Source organism: Periplaneta americana, chromosome 10 (assembly GCF_040183065.1).
Source record: "Periplaneta americana isolate PAMFEO1 chromosome 10, P.americana_PAMFEO1_priV1, whole genome shotgun sequence".
Taxonomy (NCBI): domain Eukaryota; kingdom Metazoa; phylum Arthropoda; class Insecta; order Blattodea; family Blattidae; genus Periplaneta; species Periplaneta americana.
This window is the reverse complement of record NC_091126.1, coordinates 163,248,220-163,268,528: the sequence shown is the minus strand read 5'-3', so window position 1 is coordinate 163,268,528 and position 20,309 is coordinate 163,248,220. Positions and strand designations below refer to the sequence as shown.

The window sequence follows — 20,309 nt, the reverse complement described above, 5'->3', positions numbered from 1 at the left end:
TACAAAAGTATTGAAATATTCATACAATTACAGGTTATTTGGACACTTCACACTAGGTCATCATTGAAATGTATGAGATGTTCTTTTTTCCATACATTACAAGTTCTATGTTTTCACATGCCCTTCGCAAATTATTAAGACTGTTTTAAATACAGTGTTGAATTCAAGTATTTACTTTCACATGTAATATAAAGGAATAAATACATGGGGAATTGATTGTGGGTTATAAAATAAAGAGAATATTAAAAAAAAAAAGACTAGAAAAAAACATACTTTCAACATTTTTCGAAGTGTAAATAGAAGGTATTATTTAAAAAAAAAAAAGACTATAAATTATTATTTATTCTTCTGTCGCTCTTATTAAAATGTGAAGGTCAACAAAAGCAACAAGTACGGATCTCTGCCATTGGCTACCGGAGAAGTAATACGACTAGTAAAAGCGTAGTATAGTTCCCATAATAGTTTAATTTTGTTTAACACCTACAATAATCTATTAGAATACAATGAAAATGTACTTAAAACCGTATTAAAATAATGGGGTTCGAGGAAAGAAAAATTGTTACTTCATGTATCTTATAACTGTAACATTCTAAATGTTTCACTCCACATTCGAGATGCAGTATTTGGAATAATTGATTTTGAAGTGCACGGAATAATGTTGCAAAATTTGAGTAGTTGTGTTTAAGGCGGGACACTATGCAAAAGAAAAAAAAAACTTTATGGTCTTAAAAATATTGCCCGAAAGTATTTTGCTTCTATTATGTTTCAAAAAATTTAAATGCCAGTAGCCCCACATTCCTATTAGCAGGAAGTTTGTATCTTTATGTAGTCGACTATCTCCATAACTTACATTTTCAATTTGTTGAACGTAATTTTCTCAGCAACTACTTCTAGTCCACACCTGTGGAGTAACGGTCAGCGCGTCTGGCCGCGAAACCAGGTTCGAATCCTGGTCGGGGCAAGTTACCTGGTTGAGGTTTTTCCGGGGTTTTCCCTCAACCCAATACGAACAAATGCTGGGTAACTTTCGGTGCTGGACCCCGGACTCATTTCACCGGCATTATCACCTTCATTTCATTCAGACGCTAAATAACCTAGATGTTGATACAGCGTCATAAAATAACTCAATTAAAAAAAAAATCTACTTTTAGTGAGACAATGAAATTTCATACACAGCTATTTTGTACAGTAATGAACATAATGATGGTTTTAAAATTTAATAATAAGTAGGGATGTGATTTTGTGGTGATTATTTTAAATCTCTTTCAGTGCTTATTTTGTCATGATTTCGGTGAATATTTCTTGGAAATATAAAAATTTGGAATAATATTTCGTAAAAATATCAGGTTACAGCATACAAAAATACTATCATGTACAACATGTAGAATCCAGCCACTAATCTTAATTGTTATAAATTTCTTGATACTTTCAATAATATTAATATTAAATTACATAAATAAAATTTGGTATTGAAAAGTACTCTGACCAGTCCACAAGCTGGGGCGAGTTCAATCTGATTCCAAGCAGCAGATCTTACATCGGTTTATAGCATTTAACTATCCTGCTCGAAATTTAAAGGCTGAGAATTTTTAACTTTTGAACATGACAAACGAACTCGTCGATCTAATAAAATATATTTATATATCAAAAAAATACTCTGACTCTCTGTTTGAGATGGAAAACCATAGCACTCAACATGTTGAAACAAATCTGTCGTGATCCACGTCTAATTCAAAGAGCTTGTAAATTAGAACTAGTATGCAAACTCTTCAACCTCTGCAAAGACGGTTGTAGAATCATTGTTTACAGGTGACACAAGGCTTCAGAAGACAGCTGAATTAAACATTTTATTTTATTTGAAAGGATTATCTGTTTGTTTTAACCAGTATTTCGTGAAAAATAAATAATTAAAAAGCATATTTTCAAGTACCAATTTTGTGACCACGAGGCTCTTTAGTTGAAGTCATTAGATTTCGCGACATTTCCAAGTTAAATGTCATTCATTTCCTAGTTTATCTTCGTGTGATTTGTGTTTTTGCGAATACAATTAGTTTTCAAACATTTCCTTAGTTCGTTAACTCCAAAAAGTTGCACCACTAATAATAAGCAACGATATACTGCGTGTTCAATTCAAAGTGTGTCATGGCTCGGTGTATGCCATCATGTGGCTAGTCGCTGAGCCTAGAGAATTCAATCTTCCTACACTTCTGCAGAGGCGTATTACCTGTGAGCCAGAGAAGTTGCCTAACAAGTACGGCGTTCATTCTGAAGAGTACTTACCGATAACACCTGTAGTGGCAGGAATGTGAACTGTTTGGAAATGCTTACTGAGGTGAGTTTTTTCTTACTGTCGGGATATGGGGAGAGGGTTAAGACAATTACTTACGTATTTGTTGACATTAACTTCGACGGTCAACGTGGACACGGAGCATTTGATTTGTATTGTGGAATGTTGCCGTATGCAACCGATGATAACAAATACCCTGCGTACGACTTGCCCGTGCAAAACACAGTTCGAAAGAGGTTATGGTAGCACACAGACCATACAGACCGCCATCTGTTGCTACGACGTTCAAGTTATACCCTACACGTTCTCAAGTTCAGACTGAACGTCTTGATTAATAGGCAACTTCTCTGACATAAAAGCTGAAACTCGCTTCAAATCGCTGACTCACAACAGTGACGTCAAGACACATTTTGAAATGAACACCCAGTAGTTTTGGTGATGTAAAATACATGTACAGTCTTAGAAACAAAAAATGACCGATCTCCTGTAGTAGCATCTGGTTCACACGACTAGGAAAAGGATGTTTACTTTGCACCTAATTTACTCCTTGAATATATCTTCGTTATAGGTTATTCATAACACTTGACCTATAAACAGACAGAAAAAACAACAAACAAATAAAACAAAGGAAAAACAAAGCAGTGTCGTGCATAAGAAATTCCTTCACATGTGAACCTAAGCTCTCATGGAATCAACTGAAGTCTTCCGAAGATGACTTAGGGAATGGTAGTCGGTCATTTTTTTTTTCGTTTCAAAAATACTTATATTTTATTTATTTTTATAAAATGAAATATAATCAAAAAAAACACAGAGCTAACATAATCATTGCAAGATGTTTAAAACCGCTAAAATACTAGATTTATATACCGGTACATTGTAGTTTTTCGAAAATTTGGATGGAAATGAAAGTCATTTTTACATTAGGTACTTTGGTAAAAAATAAAATTTCCTTTCTTAAAAATTATGAAAAAATGAAGGAAAATAAAATAAACCACTTTTAGTACACATACCAAGTTTGAAGCACTTGCCTTTAAAACTTTGTAAGTTAGGTTATAAAATTTGAATACCATTCTACATTTTTGCAACCGTCCCACCTTAAGTAATTTACTATACAAATGATACAATGATTATTGATCTCTACAAAATGATGATACATTTTCTAGATGGAGGAAGAATTAATAATCGACCACACTTCATTGCATTTATCTCACGGGGGAGTTACTTTCGACTTCAAGCCAGCCCTTGAATTCATCACTGATTTTAAAACTAGTTTCCTTATTTAAGTGTCTTGAGAATTGCTATGTTGGCGTACGCAGGTGGACGCCCCCCTCTATGTGGTGCATGTGATGAGCAAGTCTGCAGGGGATGTGGTAAAACAGAAGCGGGGTGAGGGACAGGTGGTGTTTGGCGAGGCAATAGCTGCCTCTATTGGAACTGATGGAACACACCAGTGGAACAGATGCTGGCAGCATGCGGCTGCCCACGTAACAAGTCCCCCTCTGCGCCCCGATTCCAATACACCTAACCATCTCATGGATCTCCTTGTCTCGTAAGTGTTAGGAGCAGGAAGATGAGGGAAAATATGAGGTTAAGTGATGCTTTAGTGTTAACGAAGAACTGAATACTAGCTCACGAAACCATTGCCAAGTTTATTAATGATGGAGACCTTGACTTGAACATTCTCGCCGTGTGGTACTAGCAGACCAAATGTCTTTGAATTCTGGTTGCAACTCTTAAGGCCTATTGCAGTGACCAGAGGTCTGCATCGGACGTTTTCGCTCGAGTGCCAAGTAGTTCATAGCATAATCCGATAGGTAGCGCACATGCATGATGGGTAAAATTGTCACGAGCGATAAATCCTCGAACGGTATAAGCCGAGCGTTAGACATTCGTTCTTGTTACAGTGATGAACTGTGTAGTAACATCATAGATGTTTATAATTTCAAAACTTTGCAGTGTTTAACTAACCTCTCCATAGAACAACTACAAAACTTGCTTTAAAATGTAATATAAATGTTGTAGGTAAATGTTTTTCTTTTTCCACACAGGAGTGATTTTGTTTTTGCCACATCTGATAGATGTTATTGGATGTAAATGTAATTATTATAAACGGAGAACACAATCACGATAATGCAAGAACTGTATCAAGTTTTCTAATAATAATAATAATAATAATAATAATAATAATAATAATAATAATTAGTGTATCAATCTTTGCGTCTGTAACAGTTGTGCAGCATGATTATTCGTTTTATTATATTTTCTGTGACGTTATCTCTCTACTAATATTGTTATTAATCTGCTGTATCAATAATATTTTGTAAAACGTTTCTACATTGTCACAGTATATAGGCGGAACACTATGTATGGACCTATCATATTATATATGTGGTAAATCAAACATTGAGTAATTATTAATTAGTAATAATAACTGTATATCGAAGTTTTTCATACTATTTTATTTATAACTTCATGTTCCTGTTTTGGTACGTTCCATTGACTGTTCCATTAAACGTTTGTCATAAACACAGAAAATAAAGCCTTATTTTTACAGTCTGAGCAAAACATATGTGTATCTTATCTGTCGCCTTCCATACAAGATAAGACATGTCCATGAGATGACCTTGTACTGTGCTTCTATTTATTACGAGTGTATCACGACTGATCGTATCTCACTCGAGGGTGCGACACTCGACCGAGTTGAAGCGAGCGATTTAACTCCAATGCAGAACTCTGGTAGTGACGGGTTTTTTCATAAGTTCAAATTTTGAAAATAAATTCTGAGACATTACCTTCAAATATTAATTTTATTTCTTCTTGGTGGAACAGTTTCTTTGCAGCCTTGACTGCCGCAGTAATATTTTCTCACTTAATTCTGCCCATTGTCGTAGTCTTCAATCACGGTACTCCACTGTATCTGATCTTCTTTCGCTCTATCAAGCCAATTCAGTTGGTCGTCCATACATCTTGTTATTTGGTGCATTGAACTGAAGTGTTATGCAGTAATGATGTTCATCAGATCTGTGAAGATTTTCTATCCAGTTGATTCTTCATTCTTCTATTTTTCTCTGTCTGGTTCTTTAGTCTTTTCACCAATGCATTTAATTTCTCACTCCCCTCCCTCAACATTTATTGAGATTACAGATACAATAGTCAAAGAATCTTGAACATTACTACTGGTCTGTATAAATTATGAAACTGTTTCAACAACAAAATAGGTAACTTTTCTTGTGAAAACAGTCATGGTAAAATTCTCTTTTTGGGTGAATATTATAAAATATGCTCTATCCAGCACAACGTTGCCCACCACAAGTTTTCTCTCTATGACTTTCTTGGGATTTTGTGCTCAGTCATTTTTTGCACTTGCCCTGCTCATCTCAATCTTGAGGCTTTTATTGTTGCAGTAACATCAGGAGACTTACATATCTGATACAACTTGTGGTTAAACATTACAAGCCATTTTCCTTTGTCACATATTGGACCATATATTTTCCGAAGTATCGTAGTCTCAAATGTCTTCAACCTTGACATATCATTCTTTGACTGTGTCCAAGTTCAAATGCCATATATTAATACTGGTTTCACAAAGCTTTTATAAAGCTTGAAATTTGCTTTCCTAGTAAGAAGCCTAGATTTAAATTTCCGTAATTATTCCAAAATAGTTCCAATTTGTTATTTTGTTACCCTCTAAAATTTATCATTTGATATGACATCTGGCCACCTTAATTTTCTATGATGTTACAAACATTTAACATAATTAATGAATGTTTGTTGTCTATTTCAGGTTTTGTGGTTGACTTACCACGTTTTACGTGCATAAAAGTAAGAAACTTAGTCTCTTTAGTTATATAGGTTCTTCCATACCAGAAATAACTGTGTAAAAGTTTCCTGATTATATTTCCCACATTACCATCTGCACCACCATATTTAGCATCTGTACATCCCAGATAAGTAAAATAAATTTACTTCTATTTCTTTTCCATAAAGCTTCTTGTCAACATTAACGTTTACTCCAACATTGATGTATAACCACGAGGATTTTGCTTCCTCCTGCAATACATGTTTTTCAAGAGATTTTCAAAAGCGTTACCAAAATGCAGGTTTTAAGCAATTTTCGGAAGCTGCTTCTTTTCTAGTCTTCATGGTTCGTTTTGGCAGATAATATTTTGTATTTAACTTCCACTTTACACTACGTAGGCTACCTGTATATGACCTTTAAGGGTCAAGTTTGACTTGATCACTTTGGAAGGTTCTTCTGTCAGTGTTTCAATATATTATTCTATTTTCCTTGTCATCTTTAATGGTGGTAAGTTAAATATGTTTTCCATTAGAATGAAGCTTAAAGTACAAACCTAGTAAATTGTGGATTCTTTATAAAAGGAAAAGAAAGGAAGTCTAATGCCGTAATAAATTTAAAAAAATAAATTAAGAAAATTATTAATACTGAAAAGATTATCACTATTAAAGGCTGTAAACATACCGTACATAATTAAATCTAGGGCACATAAAATAAACTTCTCCCTGAATTGGATGCCTCCAGGCAAAATTTACTAGTTGCTTCAAAATTCAACTCTGCTAGACAACATTGTTTGCCATTATGGTAACAGGCAATAAATTCGCAGCTAGAACACAGAAATTAATTTCTTCACATTGTTGGGCCGAAAATCTGCCCTGTAGAAAATTTGCAAGACTTCAAAATGATCGACACCTTCGATTTATTACGTCTAGAGAGTGAAAATTGAGTTAAAATGATAAATCAGTTATTAAATGCATATTTCTTAAGAGGGAATTCTCAACAATAATGATTTTACTAGAGGAAATATAAAAATTTATGATTGCGTGTAAGTTTTACTTTAATATCCCGCTTAGTTGGGTAACTTAGTCATAGTAGCCACTGCATCACAACATATGCTAACAAGTTAGCGCTTGTCTCCTGTGAAATGTTATGTAAGATTGTCAGTTAGGTCGTGTATCAAAATTCCATTCCTTTTGCCATATACCTTATTTACATTATAAAAACTTCCTAACAACATAATTGATTTTGAAAACTAAACATGTTGCAATTGTAATATTTCTTGTATAATATTGTGCTTTCTCTTAACCTGTATATTATCCCTCATGCTCGTGTGCTAACAGTTAACACACAAAGCTAACACTTAACCTGTATTGCACAGCATAGTACTGTATTATCACATGCCTTCATTGCACTAATTAGGCTTTGGGAATTATGTCTGAATATTTCATACCTTGTGGTTTGTGAAATGATTTGAGTTCGACTACACTGTAGGCCTATACAGTGACAGAGTTCATTTGTCTATAAAAATTGAGCTGTTAACCTTTAGCTACTGGTTTTGGAAACTGCTTTCATCACATTTAATTAGGATACCTGAAAACTTTGTATTAAGTTCCGAATAATTGATTAAATGGCGATCTTACTCGTGTTAATTATGTAAGCATGTGTGGCTTACAGCTGTTTCGGTGTTGCTTGACACCATCCTCGGTGCTATCTTAACTTTGCTGCCTGTTGTGTGGGTGCGTTCGTGTGATGAGTTGTGTCAAATAGTGTGTGTGTTCTGAAATTGATCTGTGTGTTGAGAATTTGACACACACTATTTAACAGAACTCTTCATCACACGAACGCACCCACATAACAGGCAGCGAAGTTAAGATAGCGCCAAGATCTAGTAGGCTCTGAGGATGGTGTCAAGCAACACCGAAACAGCTGTAAGCCACACACGCTTACATAATTAACACGAGTAAGATCGCCATTTAATCAATTATTTATATTCAAGTGTTAAAAGTAGTGTACAAAAGATTCAACATGGATTAAGTTCCGGTACTGGTAGAGGTTATATTTGGATATTCCAGTTGCTGTAAAGAGGAATGGTAAAAATGTCGAGTCTCATGTAAACCTACGTATTTATGACCATTTCTCTTTGTTACTGAACTGATCACATGTGAACACAGAGTATGAGAAGACGATGATATATCTGGAACAGTTGTATCGGTACATACTTGGATCAGATTTCCGAAATTAGGCCTATGTGTAGCTTGAACAACACATTTTAATCATTTACAGTAAAACCTCGATAAGACATGCCCGCTTATTACGCTATTCCATGTAATACGCTTTTTTTGTCGGGTCCCTGCACATTTCATATATAACGCCTTTATAAAATACTCTGTTTGTTGCGCTCAAGTCCCGCATAATACGCTATTTTTGTGGAATATTTTTAGCAATGTACTGTAACAACAATGAAACATCTTGGTCATTGAACTCACTGGTGCCATTAACCTGAAAAGTATTGGTATTCGACCATTTACCTGCACATTTAAATCTTCATACTTCATAGTTCATACCTTAGTATACCCCACCCTCTTGTTACGCTCTCTTATTTGACTCCTTACCTGCGCTGTTAAACCTACATATAGTTACAATGCCTCACCCTCTTGCTAACCCCCTCTCTCGGACAGCATTCCTCACTCAGCCGTAATAAATCTATTTTGTAGTTAATTACGTATTTTTGTGAACCCATTTTGTAGTTAATTACAAATTTTTGTGAACCTATTTTGTAGTTAATTACGTATTTTTGTGGAAATTTTTGCTGGGCAGTTTGTTGTCCTTTTGTGTATCGAAGTGTCTGTGAATGTGATTACAGTGAGTGTTAAACAAAAAGTGCTTTCTGTGTCGAAAAAATTGGAAATATTAAGAAAGTACGATGAAAACAGTACTCTTAATCAGAAACAACTATCTGATTCATTAGGAATCCCATCATCGACATTAAGAACATTAATCAAAATCGCGACTCAATCACTACAGCTGCGATGTCGGGAGGATGTAAGCGCAGGAAACTGAAGTGAGGTAAACATGAGGACTTGGAGTACACCCACATGGCAAACAACTATAAGTGACTTTTTCTTTTTTTCGAAAGAATTAAGTATAGTACCAGTACATATTGTAAATGTCTTTGACGTATAGTACAGTAATTACATAATGGAATAATATTGTATTGCCTTTCATGAATCATGTATTTCAATAAAGAAAAATGCTAACAGATACTGTATATAAGTCAAAATTAGTATACCCGCCTAATAGGCGGTCCCGGTTAATACGTGATTTACACCCACTCCCTTGAACAGTATTTTATCAGGGTTTTACTGTATGTAGGTATGAAAAAGTATAAACCCAAACAGTTATGAAACTGGACTTGTTGTTCCATCACAGTGGTAATAGGAACTAGTCCAAGATGCAGCACTCTGTTACATCTATAAAAATCTGCTTCTTTTAACCTAAGTAAAGTATTGGTACGTCATTTACATTTGACATTTAACAGTTGACAAATATATTGAATGGAAATAATGAAGAGTGCCTGTAAGAAAAATACTATAAGTCAAGAGAAATAAAAGAGCTACCAGTATTTCTTTTCTACAATACAATTCACTACAGTAGTCACTAAACAGAAAAGCATTTATGCCTACCATATGGAAATGGTGTAGAACAACAAATTCTTATTTTTCTATAAAAATTCTACTTTTCTGTAGAAGGTGCAAATGTTCATTCGGAATTTCTATCTTGCCAAGGACAACACAGATATCCTGGGTTACTCTTTGTAATAAAAGGATTAGCAGATCCTGAATTTGTGAGTTAATGAAAAATTAATTACAATGGAATAACTTGCATATAGTTACTATGGAACAAAGCTCGTGCCGGATAATCGATTTGGCATTTAATTGGAAAATAGTTTTATAGGAAGTATTAATTGGTATTGGTACACATGTGAGTTTGATTCTCTGAGAAGGGAGTCTATATGGAGATCTTTGGAAAAATATGACATACCAAATAATAATAATAATCCGTGGCGCTACAGCCCGTGAAGGGCCTAGACCGACCAGCTGGCTGCTGGCTGCTGGCCTCACGCCCACATGCCGAAGCAGAGATGGACGATCATCCAACCAGAATGGAGGTATCGTGTGGTTAGCACTATGATTCCCCAGCTGTTATAGCTGGCATTCGCAACCAGATTTCGCTACTTATCGTAGCTCCCCAAGTGCATCACGATGTTGGGTGGGCACCGGTCCCATACAGTGGCCAAAATTTCATGAGAAAATTTCTTCCCCCATGAGGACTCGAACCAGCACGCATTCCGTAACATGAGTCCTAGGCAGGATGCCTTAGACCACGACACCACGGTGCAGGACACATACCAAATAACATCATAATTCTAATCAAGAGTTTTTATGAGGACTATACATGCCAAGTTAGTCATAACGGGGAGCTAAGTGACCCGATTAAAGTTCATTCAGGAGTCAAGCAGGGATGTATTTTATCTCCCATTATCTTTCTGACAGTAATGTATCTGATTATAAGGAAAATAAGCTTTGGAAAAAGAATTGGACTCCAATGGGGGTTGATGCAACATATTGAAGATCTTGATTTTGCTGATGATGTTTGCTTGCTATCTTAAAACTTTCAAAACATGGAAACAAAACGAAGTAACTTACAGGAGGAGAGTGCCAAGGTAGGACTGCTGGTAAATTGCAAGAAAACAAAAGAGATAAGGATAAATAGCAACATAAATTTCACAAGGAAGTTCCAAATAAATGGACAATGTATCGAGACAGTAACAGAGTTTAAATATTTGAGTAGTTTGGTGACAATAGATGGTGGAGCCAATACCGATGTTAGAAGCCATATTAGGAAAGCAAATTCAGCATTTGTACAGCTATACTCGATATGGAAGTCCCACGATATTTCAATACAAACGAAAATCAGAATATTTCAGAGTGATGTGAAAGCAGTTCTTCTATATGGCTATGAAACATGGAAATAACTGTAGAGATCTCTAGAAGTCTTCAAGTCTTTATAAATCGTTGTCTTAGAAGGATCCTAAATATCTGGTGGTCAAACACAATTTCAAATAAAGAGTTGTGGGAAGAACGCAAGAAGAGCAAATAAATCTACAAATAAAACGAAGGAAATGAGGATGGATTAGCCGTACTCTTCGAAAAGAAAATTGTATTGAGAAAGAAGCTTTAAGATGGAACCCATAAGGCAACAGAAAGAAAGGAAGGCCAAAGGTTACCTGGAGAAGAATAGTAGAAGAGGAAATACGGAAGGCAGGGACATCATGGGCCGAAATTGCCAATATCGCTCAGAATAAAAGACGGTGGCGAAAGTTTGTTGAGGCCCTTTGCTCTAGTGGGAGATGCAGGATATGATGATGGTGATGACACATGTGCAGAGGTGCTGCTATCTTGCATCTGCTTCTCTGTTTCACTTGTACTTCTTACCTCTTAATACGTGTGTCCTGCTATAAGCTGATTACTAGGGCTATGAAAAGGGAGCAGTTAAAGCTAGTGATGGTACCAAGTATAGCTGCGGCGGGTGGAATGGGGTGAATTTCCCCTACAATTTGACGTAAGTAGCGGTACAGACTGTATGCTGCTTACATCAAGTTGTAGGGGAAATTCATCCCATTTCACCAGTCGCAGCTATAGTCCAGATCAGCTTACTTCATACCCTAAGGGTGAAACATTACCATTTTTCCCCCATTACTACATATGCTAGTGGATTTTGGTGATTTTCTAGTTTGCAGGTTGAATTTTCTTTTGCCAACTTCGTTTCGAATTTCGATACTGACAAATACTACAAATGGTAGTGATTTTGAAACTGGTATGTTGGCAGGTGAGACAAATATCGACAATATTAGTCGGTACTATAGTTCCATGAAAATAAAATTGTACTAGATTTCTGAGCCGGTTACTGGAGGCTAATGAAATTTGAACATACTAACAATTAATCAATATCAGTATTAATATTAAGACATAATAGTTATTTTGTGTGTTGGGTTGTGGTTATAATTCAAAATTATAATCACGTAAGTTTTCGGAGTTAGTATTAATAATTTCATGTGGTCAAACAAAATACGTTTTTAGGTTAGGTCTCGTGAGTCAATTGTTTAGTCAAACCAATGAATTTCGTATTGCCAGACAAAATACTTGACATGTTGATCCCTTTCCCGTATAGTTTGCCTACGAAAATATGTTACAAATTATTGAACTATTTAGAATAACCTTTCAACATGAAGTACTGTAAGTAAATAAGTCATTTAGTACGTAGGATCGTGTGATATCTGGTAAAAGTTGGCAACACTGACAAGACGGCAATATTTGCTGTTTAGGAACTGTTCTTATGTGATCCTCACTATATACCCGGTACCATCACTAGCTTTAACTAATCCCTTTTCATAGCCCTACTGATTACACAGTATTCACTGTAAATGTTTGCTTCACTTGTTTGCAGATGAATAATACTGCCATCTAGCAGTGATAGCTTCAGGCACCTTATTTAACGATGTAGGTCAACTCTTATACTTGTAACTTTCTGATTGTCCCTCATATTTCCATTTTTTCTTTCTCTTATTCAAAAGTGCTTTTATTTTGGAATTACTGGTTATTTGGGTGCTGATACTGTAGTACATAAATCTGCTTAAACCATATATGTACTTTCTAAATAAAGCCAAGTCTTGAACTTTGATATTGTGAAATTACTCTTTATATGCAAATCAGAAAACGAAAGTTCTTCTTCCTATTCAGGTGTATGTATTGCCTTTTTAATGCTTCAATAAAGTAAGATTGAAATAGGAATATCACTAGTAAATGACAAGAAAATTAATTTGTTTGGAAATACATAAAACGTATCATGAGAAAGCTTATGTCATTTTCGTCACACAGACTTGTCCATAAATGGCGCCTAAAGTGCACCACAGTAAGTAAAGGTTAACAGTTCATAGTTCTCCCTGATCCTGATACCTGTACAGCTACTAAACTTGTTAATGTGAGTGTGTGAGTGTTTTGTTATGATTGTGTGTCCACATGCCTTATTTTTAATGTTCTCTTTTAGCATAAACAATGTCAATGTGTTAAAAAAACTGATCATAATGGGATTATAATCATAATAGCTCTACGAACATGGATATCAATATTAATGTAACATAAGAAAAATACACTCCGTGTTTAGATTGAGAGACAGGTCCAGGGCAGTAGTGTGACTAACATTTATTTAAGGAAAGACAGTCGAAGGGATGATGATGATGATGATGGATGATGATGATGATGATGATGATGACGACGACGACGACGACGACGACGACGACGACGACGACGACGTGAATATTTAAACATTTCCTAGATATAGAACAATTTCACTGTTCCTCCATTTACTGTTTGAGTTGCTTAAGAAACTTCTTGCTCCAGCAACTAAAACTTGACCTAGTACAAACCCTAGTAATGCCCCACATCGATTATTGTGACGTTCTGTTAAGTGACCTAAGTTCTGAATCGTCAGTCAAGTTACACAGAGTTCAGAATATCTGCGTCATATACGTGTGCAACATCCGACAATATGATCACATATCACCATCCTTCGCAAGACTTTCGTGTCTCCGGCTCAAAGAATGTAGAACTTTACACTCTTTGTCTTTACTCTTTCAAATTCTGCACACTTCAACACCAAATTACCTTTCGTCTTGTTTCTCTTATCTATACTCAAACCACGACGTAAATACCAGATCACTTATTTGTGGCACAGTAAGTATACCTCTTCATAGAACATCTTGTTATTCATCATCTTTTACAGTATCCACCTCGCAACAATGAAACTCCTTGTCATAGAGTATTAGGGGCTGCAAGACAATAAACATTTTAAAAAATAGCTTAAAGGATAACCTTCTTAGCTGTTCATTCTAATTATTTTGACTGAAACGGTCACTGACTATATGGTAACTTCTTTCTTTAGACATGCATCCTGATAGCACTGTATTTTCACAATTGTCTCATAATAATCTGTTCCTATTATCTAACATTATTTGAAATATGTCTACATTGAATGTGTATTAGTTTAATTCTGCTACACAGTTTGTATTTTATTGTTTAAATAATAGTTCATAGTATTTTACTGTTTAATTCATAAGTAACTCTTGTATACACGTAACTTTTATCTAAGTAAATCAAATTGTTGTATTCTTTGTAGCTTGTAAGTTCATACATATGTATGTGTACTTTTTGCTGGTTGAATGGAAGAGAAGGCCTTACTGCCTTAACTCTGCCAGCTAAAATAAATCTATTATTATTATTGTTATTATTATTGTTGTTGTTGTTGTTGTTGTTAGTATTAATTTCACAGCAACACTAAAAATAACAGCCTTAACATAGTCAGGGTGCACAGGTACATGTTTCTGAATGTTTAACATTTAAAGTAGAATGCAACACCTCTGAAAGAGGTACCTAATTTAAATAATTTGAAGACTAATGTTTTGTATTTACTTGTTGTGCAACAGGAGAAAATTATTACTTAAGTATTTCTGAACTTTATCTTTTACAGAAATATATACCATCATTTCCTATAGCTATAGTTCTGGAACACAACTATGGTCCACGATACAACTATTCAAAGAACATTGCAGAAGTAACATAGACCATTCAAAAATAGCTGAAGTGACTTGATTTCAAACTACAGTACAGCAAACATATAGATACATGAGGTACTACGTTATAGAGTACAAAATTTGAATAGACCATAATTGTGTTCCAGGATTATAGTTATGGGAAATGATGGTACTCTGTTTTTTATACAGAAGGAAACTTCCCGCCATTGAGTTTAAAATATACCAGTACGAACTTTGTCAGTAAGTAGCAAGATCTGTTCAGGGAGTGCTACTTACTGCCATTACCTGTTTGACAGGATATTCCTGAAACACATTAACGTTCTTTGCTATCCTCCCTCAGTCTAAAGCCTGGTTCAGACGGTGCGTGTTTCTGTGATGGATTCCAAGGTGGCTAGCAGGCTGGGTGCCGTGGTGGCTACGGTGCTGGGTTCCGTGATGGCTGCGGTGATGGTTTTCGTTCACACGGAGCGAGCTGCCTTGTATGTTGGATCCAAAGAGTTTGAAGTATTACAAACTCTTTGGCTGGATCCCAGTTTGGAAGTTGGAGGTGCTGGCGTGGTACGATTTGTAAACATCAAATATGGAAGCTGTATGTGAAGCTGTATGAAGAAGACGTTTAGCAGCCTTTGCTGTTTTGCTAGCTTTGGACGCTGAGGAGACGGATCAAATTAAAAAGAGTAGAATGTGGAGCCGAAAATGGTTACTGCGTAGAAATACGAGCCAAGATGTCTTAACAATGCTGTTTGTATAGCATATAAACATGTTTCTTCTCTGTACTCCTCAATTAAAGTTCTGACTTGATCTTTGGTCCAACCGTAGGAATTCATAATCAAAATTTTCGACTTGCTCTCTTAAGGGGAGAGGATGGTATTTTTCAAAAATTTTTTCCTATTTGGTGTAAATGATTAATTTTTTGTCTGTAGAGAGCTCATAGCTGTGGCAACTCAACCAAATAAAAATATTTTGAAAAAAAAAAATTATTTGGGGGCCCAAATTTGAAAAAAAATAATGCAGAATTGTATTAAAACCGATGTATCTAAACCGTTTTAAAGACAGATTCAAACAGTTTTTGCAATGTATTTGCAAAAGTATGTTCTGCAAACTGTCTGTAACAGAATTTTGATATTAGTCCCTACGTTTGTAAAATAAACAATTAAAATTTAATAACAATTTTCTGATTTCCTTTCTTGCAAACAAACGCACGTATTTTTAAAATGAAATCAATTAACAAAAATCTGTTACAGAGAAAAGTTTCCTAATAGTCTAAAGAATGTGTGTTCTAAATATCATGCATGTATCTTTAATAGTTCAGAAATTATATTCATTTTGTCTGGCAATGTAGCAAAAAAAAATGAAGTTACTGGAAACCAATAAAAGCGGGCGTGTGATTTAAAAATCCATAGCGCAGGAAGTTTAAAAATGACGTCTCAACATCCGATAAGGGCACAAATACCCACAAAATGTTATGCAATGTATTCCACACATATCAAAGGGTATTTTAAAGAAAAAAAACAATTTTTTGAAAATTTAATTTACCGGAAACAACAATAAAAGTGGGCGAGTGATTTAAAAATCCATAATGCAGGAAGTTTAAAAATGGCGATCCACACATATCACAGAGTATTTAAAAAAAAAAAAAATTTTTTTATGTAGTAATTTTTCAGCAAAAATACCATCCTCTCCGTAGTAGCTTCTGCAAACTTCCCGGGGTTGATCCACACTGTTGTTTTCTCGCTCCCAAGGTCCCAGAACAGTCTAGATAGCACTCATAATAAATAAGAAACTAACCATAAGTGGAAAACAACTAAAATTCTACATTAACAATAGTAAATGTTGCAACAAAGCAATTAAACAAGAAGTTTAAAACAACTAAAGTTCTATATTTGATTATTCTATCCTTAGAAACTAAGAAATACATAAAAAAAAAGATTTAGTTGGAGAACAACTATTTTGGTAACACTGAACCAGCACAGAAGCACGCAGGAAAAATAGCAAGGAACCTACCCTCGAAATCCAGCAAGCTAGCCATCCACGGAGCCATCAGAGCGCATTATGAATGGTGAGTGACCACGCAGGCAAATCATCCGCGCAGCCACCTTGGAATCCATCACAGAAACACGCACCATCTGAACCGGGCTTAAGACTGGGACTTTTGGTAGTAGTGTTGCCACATTTACTGACCAATAACATGCTTTCTCCATTACTGGTGCATGGAAGCACATCGACTGACAGTCGTATTGCCATTTTGTGGTAAGGAAATAATGTACCGTACTCACAAAGTATGTTACATTGTCTTATGTTATGTTATTAAAAACACCAGTAAATATGTATAATAAAATAATTTTTGTTTCAGAACGAATTATATGTTAAGTAATGAGCTGTGACTTTTGTTTTAAATTCTGTATTAAAAAGTCATGACATTTGAGATATAAAACTTAATGATTTCTTTCGTGTTTCCATCAGAGATGTTCTTCAAGTGACAGGAAGTGACAACTGCACATTCACTGCCAATCAGAAGGGTGTGGGACAGGACGACTTCAGCAAGATTCCAAATGGCGTAAATGGCGTAGAAGACAGAATGTCTGTTATCTGGGAGAAAGGAGTTCACTCAGGGAAGATGGATCCGATGCGGTTTGTGGCAATCACCAGTACAAATGCTGCCAAAATATTTAATATTTATCCCAAAAAGGTTTGTATATAAGATTACTTTAGCAAAATGTATTTGAATTTCGAATGCCTACAGTTGGAGAAAAAAAATTGCAATTAGAAAAAAATTGTGAGGACATTTTTTCTTCCTTATGACATGAACAATCATCATTTAAAATAATGGCACTTATACTCCTTACACCCTGTATACTGGTACTCTTTACTTGGGTTCTTCGTCACATGAATCACTTAAGGGTATATGTATGTGAACAACCACAAATATTATCAGAAAATGCAGGCTATAAATTTCTAAAATTTTATAAGGACAATTGGACAAGAATTACTAGGTACTATAACAAGACATATTAGAACTCAAATATCTCATAAAAAAGTAAAAAAGGTTACTAATAATATTTTTTAGAATTCACTTTTTATTTAAATTAAATTTTCCGAAATTTGAAAATTTTACACATAACTCCACAACTATTAGAGATAGAATTCTGAAATTTTGTACACTGATTTAACATGTATTTATACAAAAGGTAGACTACAATAATGCCCATTTCTTTGAAAATAGAAAAATTATGTCACAAAACATTATGTAAATTTTAATATATTTTATATAGGACAAATAAAAAATTAATTATATTAAAATAAACAACTCTACAAGTCTGAGAGTAGTCTACTTTTCCGAAATAAGTGTTTATTACATGCAGGAAAAATATTAAAGATGTCAGAGAGACCATAACAATGTTATGGTTACCAAATGATGTAACTGCAGAATTTTTTTTGTTTTTTTCATACTTTGATAAAACTGGTTTGAAAAATATTATTAGTAACCTTTTTTTTTAAGATATTTAAATTCTATTAAGTTTTGATTGTGGTACCTTGTAATTTTTGTCCAACTGTGAGTTCATTTTCTTATAAAATTTTAGAAATTTAGAGCCTGCATTTTCTGATAATATTTGTGGTCATTCACGTACAAATACCCTTAATAGTAAATCTTTTCTTCTTATTATATTTTTTCTCTAAATTATTTTGAATCCAAAGCAAAAATATACTGAATATATAATAAACTTAATTCTAATAGCAGAGAGAATTGATTCTTTCCAAAAACCTCATTCACTTTTCAGCATTTTGGTAATGGTGGAACAGAAGTAATAATATATTTGAAAAGTGAAAGCAGAACAGAAACTGCAATGAAAAGTGCAAACTGCAAAGTGAAAAGTTGAAAAGTTAAATGGTGGAATAGTCCAAGGATTTGAATATTTGTCTCCATTGTGCTACTTAATTACTTAGCTTTTCAGTTACATCTTGTAAAAGTTAAACTTTATATGACACCATATTTATTAAATAAAAAGCTTAGTAGGGGTTGCATTGTTGAATATTTTGCATTCTTTCCAGTCATAGTAAGTTATTAGTAGTGGATTAATATGAATTTTTTATTCCAGGGTTGTATTTCTGTGGGATCTGATGCTGACATTGTCGTCTGGGACCCCAATAAAACTCGCACCATTTCAGCTAAAACCCACCACCATGCCATTGACTTCAATATTTTTGAGGTTAGTGTTGTCTTACGACAATTACTATAAATAAAACTTGTTAATCTGCAGTTTCGGAGATACTGAACTGAAACAGATTAACCTACAAATTGCTACATTACAGACCCCTATTAACCAAAGTTATAGGGGTCACATGAGATCTAAGGGTGAAAGCCGTGCACATGGTGACTGTGATGTTAAAGAGCACAGTGAAAAATTTCTAAGTTAATTCTTCTTCTTCTTCTTCTTCTTCTTCTTCTTCTTCTTCTTCTTCTTCTTCTTCTTCTTCTTCTTCTTCTTCTTCTTCTTCTTCTTCAGGGATTAGGCCTATTGGCCTGTACTGTCTTCAAGATTTAAATCATCTGTCCATCTTATTTTCGGTCTTCCAACATTTCTATATCCTGTTGGTGCATAATCCATAATTTGTTTTGGTAATCAATCATTAGTCATTCTTGTAATATGTTGGTACCAATTTTGTTTCTCATTTTTAATCTTTTCTTCTAAATTAGAAATATTTAATAATTGTTGGATATTTTAGTTATAAGTTGATTTTTAATGAAATATTTTTTATGAAAAATTTAATAAAGTATAGGTCAGTTGGTACACTACCACGAACTCCTCACACTACGTAACTGCCGTTCTCTTCGAATCTTCTCATACAATCATGGGAAGTTAATGCTGAAAAACAAAATGTCTACGAGTCAAACTGTTCATTATTACCAGGATAAATACAAATAATACTGAAATATATTAATCAAGTTTCAGTTATAGATTCCCCTTTTGTGCAAGAGGTATCATATCAAAATATTTTATGAATGGCGGGGAAAATATAAATTTCAAGAACTCTCTAGTGACAGAGATAGTGACAAGTACAATCAAGTGTATCTGTGGCGATGCTAAGAAATCATTTATTGGAGATATGCACTGTTATTAATTAAGAAAGTGATCTATTTATATTTATTATAATGTTTTATCTTATAGGCTACGTGCATCAGATAAATACAATAAATATTAGTAACATATAATGCTAGTAACACTTAAAATAATAATGAAATTTATCAAATATCATACAAACATTTTCACTTTATTTTTAAACTTAAGAATGTGTAAATTGCTTAGGTCTGGATTATTTTTCAATACTGAATTGTACAGTCTTGGTCCATAATTCCTACTGTGTCCTAATCCAGCTGTAGTGTGGCATTTAGGTTCTGCCAAAAGAGTTGGGACATTTCTTCTGGTGTTATATGTTTTTCAGTTATAAAATTCATTCGATTTTTGTGAAAATAAGTTAGTAATGTATGTTTATATATTTGCTCAATTTTTAGTACTTGGAATTCAGAATAAATAAATTGTGTCGGATAATCAAGTGGTTTATGCAGACAAATTTTG

The 20,309-nt window shown here is 34.4% G+C and overlaps 1 protein-coding gene across 5 annotated transcripts in view; it reads left to right on the top strand.

The window, feature by feature from the left end:
* The window catches only part of CRMP (Collapsin Response Mediator Protein), a 747,709-nt gene that overhangs the window by 688,557 nt on the left and 38,843 nt on the right, over positions 1–20,309 (top strand). For 3 of the 5 annotated variants that reach the window (XM_069838350.1, XM_069838348.1, XM_069838351.1), the window contains 2 exons: positions 17,197–17,422; positions 18,831–18,941. In XM_069838350.1, coding sequence (XP_069694451.1) covers positions 17,197–17,422; positions 18,831–18,941 — 337 coding nt within the window. Of the gene's footprint in view, positions 1–3,603; positions 3,837–17,196; positions 17,423–18,830; positions 18,942–20,309 lie in introns of all 5 variants that reach the window. The other 2 variants (XM_069838352.1, XM_069838349.1) reach the window with 1 other exon arrangement.